The 8,693-nt window shown below is 41.0% G+C and overlaps 1 protein-coding gene across 1 annotated transcript in view; it reads left to right on the top strand.

Annotated features, from left to right (window-relative positions):
- Positions 1–12: 12 nt before the first annotated feature.
- LOC140125444 (uncharacterized) overlaps positions 13–8,693 on the top strand; it is a 33,360-nt gene continuing 24,679 nt past the window's right edge. Inside the window, exons 1-7 of the mRNA XM_072144504.1 lie at positions 13–139; positions 801–866; positions 2,400–2,465; positions 4,769–4,909; positions 5,851–6,005; positions 6,247–6,564; positions 7,670–7,807. Of these exons, the coding sequence (XP_072000605.1) occupies positions 833–866; positions 2,400–2,465; positions 4,769–4,909; positions 5,851–6,005; positions 6,247–6,564; positions 7,670–7,807 (852 nt within the window). The 5' untranslated portion in view covers positions 13–139; positions 801–832. The remainder of the gene's footprint in view (positions 140–800; positions 867–2,399; positions 2,466–4,768; positions 4,910–5,850; positions 6,006–6,246; positions 6,565–7,669; positions 7,808–8,693) is intronic.

Raw genomic sequence — 8,693 nt, 5'->3', positions numbered from 1 at the left:
GCCGTACAACAAGCTTCTGCGCATGCGCATCCTGATCAACTCTACGCATGAGTAGGAAGTGCCATTTACATCAAATATTCGGCTGTTATGGATGTATGGTGACCTCATGTGACATGGGGCTGCACTTACAGCTCAGCAGGTTAGTTATGGGTCCTCTATGCTCTGCAGCAGGATCAGCCTCTACAGCCAGGTATCACACAGGAATAGTTCTCCTTAAAAGGGCTTCCCACTAACAACACTTACCCTATTAACCCAGAATAGGAATTATATGTCTGCAAAATTGGACACCCAGAGATCCTTAAAATAGGGTATGGGAGGGGCGGTTGTGTGTGAATGGATGGGCTGTACCCATGTGTGACCACCGCACTACACCCCAGGGGTCTCTGATCAAACAGATTGGGAGTTATAGTGAGAGACACAGAGTGTAACATCTTTTAGCTCCATAGCTCAGGTCTGTGCTGCGTCTATGAGACCTGACCATTGCTAGTAGTCTGTATCTGACAGCAAGAGGGGACAGGGAGTCCTGGTAAGCAGCGTCAGGGGATAGGTGCGGGTCCCACATTCCCGTGGATATGACATGAATTTCTTTCCTGGAGAAAACCCTTTAACGCTTTTGCAGCACGAAATTGAAAACCCCTATAACATTAGGAGCCACATCTATCGGACAGTTATGGCTTATACTGTGGATATTATTAGTGATTAATGCTAGCTTCTAATCACAAAGCCGATTTATATCGCTACTTCGATGAGTATCTGGAATCTCAGCTATTTGAGCTCATCATCTGTATTTCATCTTGTAGGTTATAGTCCCGGATCTGAAATCTTTCTAACCATGCAGAGAATAAAGGAAGAGCCTGTGGATGCTGGTGAGTCTATAGATGATTATATAAATAGGTCCTGGTGCAAAAAAAAAAGAAAAATTTAAAGGAAATCTACCATTTAAATCCATCATGAAAAACCAGGGATACCTACTCATATATCTCATAAATCCAAACACTGTGACTTATATTTGTTATCCATGGCCTGCTTCCTTCTAAAATCAACTATTAATATTTGCTAATGAGCCCAAAGGACTCTGGGGTGGCTACCTGATCTGGCTTCACAGGCTGTTACACTGACTTCCCCCTTACACCAGCAGAGATGTTCCAGCACACTGTGGGCGAGGAAAGTAATCCTGCAACACAGAGGTTCTCCAGTAACGCCCAAGGGAGCCCTCTAGGCTCATTAGCATAATGAGCCATGCATCACTGATTTGGGTCCTTGAGCCTCTTGTCATCATGTTGCAGTTGTTCACATACACGACCTTAACTCCATTCATTTCTACTGGATGGCTTACCTCTTACAGAGCCGGGATTGATGAGTGTGCCTGGTTTTTCATTCTTGGTTTTGATGGTAAATTTCCTTTAAAGGGGTTATCCGAGAGTATCAATAAATTCGGGACCAACTGGGGCGGGATTTAAAAAAAAAAAATAAACGTGTACTCACCACCTCTTTCGATACTAATGGCCCGTGCCTCAGTCCATCTGATCCAGCCTCTGTTTATTTGCAGGGACTCGGAAACTGTGCTAGGGGAGCTTATGGCTGGAAGTGGCTGGCCACCTCTGCAGGCCGGGGCACAGCTTCACTGTCCCCGCAAATAAACAGCTCACGCTGTCTGGGGACAACATTATCATGTTATTTAGCCCATCAATAGTGGATTGGGCTGATACACGGCCTCCCACCAGTCAGCTGTTACATTCCGTGTAAACAAGGACATGGAGCAGGAATCCGTTGACTCTTGGTTCCTGTAATTCGTTGCGGCTTCCTTTCACTTTCATTGAGAGTTTCAAATGCTAAGAGACACAAAGCCAAATGCTACCATCCCTAAGTCTCCATACCTCAATTAGCCCATACCGGCAATAAAAAACATTGAACAGGGACACAGCGCCAAACAAGTATTGAACCCTACTAACAAATACACACGTTTATTAAATTATTTTATACTATTTGCTTATGAAGAATAGATGGACCATTATACTACCTCTTGTATCAGCCCCTCACCCTCGTAGACTATAAGCTTTTGTGTCCCCCCCCCCCTTTATCCTATATCTGTAAGCTCGTGTCACCCCCTCATCTTCATAGACTGTAAGCTCTTGTGTCACCCCCTCATCCTCATAGACTGTAAGCTCTTGTTACAGGGCCCTCCTATTGTTCCAAATGTTTGTAATGTTATATTGTATTTGTATATGTCCCCTATGATTTGTAATGCGCTACAGAATATGATGATGCTATATAAATAAAGATTATTATTTTTATTCAGTGATTTTCTATAAAAAAAAAAAAAAAAAAGTTGTGAAAACTGAGGTTACAAAAGCATATGACTGTGTGATAGTTATGTTTTTATTTTTCTATTGGGGCAGATGCAATTCAAAGCTCTTCCCAAGAACAGTATCCTATATACCTAGGGGACAACGAGATCATGCAAGGTATGTCACCTTTCCAAGATTCCATTTATGAATACAGGCAGTCCCTGGGTTACATATAAGATAGGTTCCATAGGTTTGTTCTTAAGTTGAATTTATATGTAAGTCGAAACTGTATATTTTATAATTGTAGTTCCAGACAAAAAAATATTTTGCCCTATTGACAATTGGATTTTCAAATTTTTTTGCTGTAATGGGACCAAGTATTATCAATAATGGGACCAAGTATTATCAACTGATCAATGCAGTCTGGGACTATAGTAACATCCAGAGAGCTGCACCAGAGGTCACAGTGGGCAGAGGGATCTGTCTTTAACTCAGGGTCGTCTATAAGTCGGGTGTCCTTAAGTAGGGGACTGCCCGTAGTGGAAAAAGGATGCAGGCTGCTGTGCTATTTAGTAGTGGACGGGGCAAATTATTTTCTTATTGGATGAGCAATTCTAGTCAAATTGGCAATGTTATGTGCTATGCTGCATAGTTTTATACCGGAATAGAAGATCATGTGGATGATGGGTGCATTCACACGTTGTGTTAAGTGCAGTATAGCTGATAAGAGGAGATTTGCCTTATTACATTGCTGTTAACCTTCGCTTTTACAAAACACACGTGATGCCAACATTTTGTAAACGCAAATATTAACAGCAATGTAATTAGGCAGATCTCCTCTTCTCAGCTGTTGTATTGCGTTTCAAAATGCATGCATTAACGCCACATGTGAATGTACCAGAATAAAAGTTTTTGGGTTTTTTTTGTCTTGGGGTCGAGAAACCATGTGATGCTTATAAACAAGCACTTTATATGCTGCATCAAGGATTCACTTGCTTGATCGCTGGGATACTTAGACTACTACTATTATTTCCGTGTGGGAAATCCTCAGGATAATAAAGTAGCGTCGTCATGTATGAGAATTAAGAAAAGTCCATACACACATTAAGGAAACCGCTAATATATGATGCACTGCATGTCATTTAATTGCTATAGAAATCAACAATCAAATATTTTCACATTTATGATGCGCTGTTGTAGAATTGCGTTATAGCCTGCAGATTTAGAGGCCTTGATCGTAGGGTATAGCTAGAGCACAGGGGCCAGGCAGAAACGAACAACAGATGCCAACTCAACTGCCAGCCGTGCCCCCCTTCATACCCCTCCACATGGGAAATAATCGCAAATACTGGTGGCTTGCTAAAAAACAATGGCCAAATAAATCTCCTCCAGTGTATACAGCAGGAGAGCTCCTGGTTATTACGCTAGACTTGTGCCTTAGACTTATACTGGCAAATAGCATACGTTGCATCCAGAAGGAAGCACAGGGTGGGGCAGCAGCAAGATACGTCTTTCCATCCTGCTCCCTCCTGCTGAGTGATGAATACACTCAGCGGAGGCAATAAGGGACGGATGCAACAGCAGTTCATCCACTCCTTGCCTCTGCTGAGTGTGACAGTTACATCTCTTGGGAGACACCCAGAACATCAGCAGCAGCCAATCGCTGACTGCTCTCAATGTTCACGCCTTCTTTAGCTTTCAGGGGGTAGAGGATGAAACAGACAGACTTATTGCACTGTATCTGCATATAGTGGAATACTTCCAATTATTCTGTATTGTGGGGAAGAAAGTATGTAACAGACAATCTTGTTCTTTGGTTTTGTTTATTGTAATTGTTAAAAAAAATGTTCCAAAAATTTGCAAAAATAAATACTTTTAAAAAAAATAGTGGAATACTTCCTAACCCTCCATTGTAAGGACACGTTGGGAATCGGCTCAACGTATCCATATAATGGAGGGGAAAAAAAAGAGATGTGAATGTAGACGTGCCCTACATTCACACTGCCGTTGCCCACCGTACCGTAGCACGGCGGGGAGAGGAGAGGTGACCACAGCTCACCCCCGTCCCTCTCCATAGGAACATATGGCGCATGGCTCCGTACTACGGAGAAAGATAGGACATGTCCTATCTTTGTCCGGGGTATGGTGCCGCTCCCGTCGGGCGCCGTGCGCCCATTACCGTCTATGGGGGACATATATTGGCCGTATATACGTCCCCCATGCGGCAGTGTGAATGTAGCCTAAGACTGATATTCTGTACAAATGAAAGCGCATTCGGAATGAGGAGATTTCAAGCAGCGGCTAAAGTCATTCTGGAATCCATGGTGATTATTTATTTAAATATTGTATAGAGAAATCATAGTCAATAATAGTATGTAGCCCAAAATAAAAATAAAATGAAATGTGCAATTATTTCCTGTCTTTCATTTTTGTACATCTCTGAACATGACTGATATTTTTCTATTGATGTTATTCATTAGAAAATAACCTGGAGCCGGAGATCGGGGTGGACACGTCGTTCAAAATAGTGTCTGTATGCAGCACTAGAGATGCCAATGGCTGGAGTGACCATGGTGGTCTCCATGAATGGTCAGCAGATAGCTCCTCCCATCAGGGGAAAGGTATGTCCAGCATATCATGTTATAGGTGTAGTTGCACTTTACTACATATGTAGTAAATATATATCAGTAGTATATGTTATTAGACAGTTTGTCCTAATCAGTTAGGATCTGCCAGCTCATCATAAGAACAGGACCCCAGAAATTAGGAGAACGAGAGTAGTGAGAGATGTGCTTGTCTACTTTCATCATTCCCATACAAGAGACTGGAGCGGCAGGATGAGCACAATCCATTCAGTAGTGAGAAAGGGGTCACATTCTTATGATCGGTGGGTATTCCACTTGTTGAACCCTCATCACTTAGGAAGTCACACTGGTTAATCTGATAATGTCACATGTTGCCCAATGCTGCGGGAATATCATTCCCTTGTTTTGTGCTCTCATCTGCTGTGAATGTTACCTGTACAAATCTGCAGGTGAAATCTGCTAAATCTGAACTCATTGACCCATATTTATCAAAAGTATAGTCTGTACTATGTGCAGTTTGCCTCACTCATGTGGAGAGGGCGCCAGATTATTAAATACTGGCACACACAGTCTTCATTAATCTGGCGCCTCTTGCACTGCTCTGGAAGTGTGCACCAACTTTTTTTTGGTGCACCTTTAAAACACAGCATGTGACATTCTGTCTACTTGCCGTAATAAATGTGGCGCACGGCCCAAAACGGCACCAGAACCTATAGGTGCAGAATTTTGGGCCACGGTGGACACAGTGCCGCCGTGACCCCAAACTGGCACATAGACTGAATAAGTACATGTACAAGCAGTTCCCACTTTCTTTTCAGTACAAAGTCAAACAAAAAAACTGGCGCTGCATAAATGTGGGCCATTCTATTGTAACTTGAATAATGTCCCCACTGATGGGCTTGATCTTGTACTTTCCACCATCCTGCCGTGGAATTAATGAATGCATCCTAACAATATCTTCTCATTGTGTTTTATAGAACATCAAGTTCCATCGAATAAACTCATTTCCGATCACCCAAGACCTTTTCATGTTGATACCAATTCAGGGATCCAGGCCATGGAGAGAGCACAGAACTTAAGTTTGCAGGAATGTGTGAAGTTTCAGTCTATACGTCGTAGATATAAACCTCAGGTATGTTCTGTAATATCTATGCTGCCCAGCAGTCATTGCCATTAGCAAATGAGGTACAAGTACTTAGACTGTTTTGGTCACTGTAAGTTCCCCTCTTTCTTCTTGAGATTTCCTTGATATGCAAAGCAACGCTCTACAGTGAATTGCTGTGCATCGTTGAAACCATCTGCTACATGCTGCAGAGCATTGCACTTCCATCTTGCATGTGGTCATGTATCTTTGGTTTTTTTTCACCTTACAGATGTTGCAGATGCAAAGGAGGTTTACAGAAGACAGCATTTTTATTCGTCCAAGCAAACGTCGTTGCACTACTACCCCTAGGAAGTTTAGAGAGGTGTGCAAGGACATCATATGTTTGCCTGCTGACTATCCGGAACACAACTGCACATACAGTGTCCCAAGGGGGAACCAGAGAGAACAGCTCGCCATGCTGGGACTGGTGGGGAAGATCAGCATACAGTCGTCCTGCAGTTTCGAGAATTTCAGGAGAAAAGTGATGACCCTTTTCCAAAAATGTTTTTCATGTTCAGAAGAGGAGTTTTCATTTGATTTTTTACAGGTATTTGGGTTTTAGAAAATCTTAAAGGCAACCTGTCACCAGATTTCACTACATTAAACCACTAGCCCCCTCAGGGTATGAAATGTCCTTTCTAAAATCCCCTCTTTTCTGTTAAATCATCCTTTTACCTATATAAATATCTCCAAAGTCATGTGACAATGAGCAGAAAAAGCGTAATATTTTCCTTAGAGAAGTCATGCTTAGAGGCTACAGGGGCAGTGTCACTTCAGTGTCTGCAATTTTATACTGCCTAGAAATATAGTGTTATGTTAAAGATAAGAATCTCATCTTTCAGATCTCATCAGGATTGTGCTTCTGTGATCTACAGAACTGGATGTACAAATAGTTACATAAAAATGCAGCAATTGGATTTTTATCTGCAGTACAATTCCAACTATATATTAAGCTGCCTACATTCTGGTTTTGTAGATCACAGAACCACAATCCTGATGTAGAAGTCCTCTTTAATATGTCATCAGCAGCATCTTTCTAGGTACTACAGAAAAAAAGATAGTCGTCTGTATCTAGCAACACACATGTTCAGCCCTGGCATTTAGGTGGGTATTGAAGATCCGTTGTCATGACAGTCTGTGTCGGTGGCACTATAGCAGGATAATAAACTTATAATGCAATACAGTATATGTAGGAGCATCCGACCTCCAAGGGGACTTTAACCCTAGGGGGTCTGATTGCTCCTATCAAATACTACAAATACAGAAAAAAAAAAGTTAAACAATTTCAAATCGCCTCCTTTTCCCTAAAACAGATTATTAAAAAAATAAACTAGAACTTGCCGTGTCCTAATCTATCAATATATAAAACCAGTTGTTCCTGGCACTTAACCTGGTAACAGAAATTAATGTAAAATCTCAACAGGTTTCTGTCAGAGATTCTGATTCACAAGGTATGAACCCAAAACTAGATTTCCTTTAATTTTCTGGCCCCTGATCATTTCTTACCAACACTTCACTGTTCCCATCACTGTAGCTAGTCAGAAGAGGATGACGATATACAGTGCGTCTACACATGGACAGTGTTTTCTGGCCTCTGTTCTATACATTCTCTCACATTAACATTAACATTAAACAAGTCAATATCTTTGCAGTGTTTACCAGGGAATCGCAAACTTGTCAAACCAAAAGTGTCTGCGACCTTTAAATGGAGTGGTACGGCCATAATAAGCCTCGCCGCCCAGGGCTCCCTGTACATCAAGACGCCACACACACTTACCGAATCTCCAAAGGTAGGTCATTGCTCTTTAACCCTTTATCACTGATGCTTGTTTTCAGCTAAATGACAGGCTCTATTTTTAGTATCTGACATGCGTCACGATAATTGGTTATGATTTTGGAACGCTTTCAAATATTCAGGTGATTTTGAGATTGTTTACTTGTAACACATTGTACTTCATGTTAGTTAATTTTATGTGATAAGTTTTTAGTGTTTCGTTCTGTAAAAAAAAAAATTCAAATCTGGCAAAAGTTTGAAAAGATTTTAAAGTTTGAAGTGTTCTGCTTTCCAGGCAGATAGACTACCCAAGTAGCTTAATAACTAACTTTTCCAGAATGTCTGCTTTATGTTTGTATGGTTTTTTTATGCATCCTCTCATTTTTTTATGATGTTATGAGGCTTAAAACTTTTAGGTGCGATTTTTCTCAATTTCATGAAAATTGCCAAGACTCACGTTTTGTGGGATAACTCCATTTTCAAGTGACTGTGAGAGGCCTAAATAATAACTACACCCTTATACGTATATAAAACCCTTTAAATGTTTCACAAGGGCTAAAACGTAAGGGGATCTGCAATTTAGAAACTGGATTTTTTTTTTAGAAAATACATTCATTCAAGCTCTGCAAAGTTTGATACTCAATTTCTTCCGAGTGTACTGATACCCCATATGTGTCGGTAAACTACTGTATGGCCATGTGGATGAATGAAAGCAGTGACACTCAGAGCAGATTTGTATTGTCACATTGTAAAGGCTATAACATTTTTATTTTTTGGTAATGTTGAACACATGAGGGCTTATTTTTTGTGGGATGAGATACTGTATAGATAATTCATTTTAGGGGTCTATAGCTTATTCATGAGATTTTATTACCGTATATACTCGAGTATAAGTCGAGTTT

This window comes from Engystomops pustulosus, chromosome 1 (genome assembly GCF_040894005.1).
Source record: "Engystomops pustulosus chromosome 1, aEngPut4.maternal, whole genome shotgun sequence".
NCBI classification, from domain to species: Eukaryota; Metazoa; Chordata; class Amphibia; order Anura; family Leptodactylidae; genus Engystomops; species Engystomops pustulosus.
The sequence above is the reverse complement of the archived record's forward strand: the minus strand, read 5'-3'. Positions and strand labels throughout refer to the sequence as shown.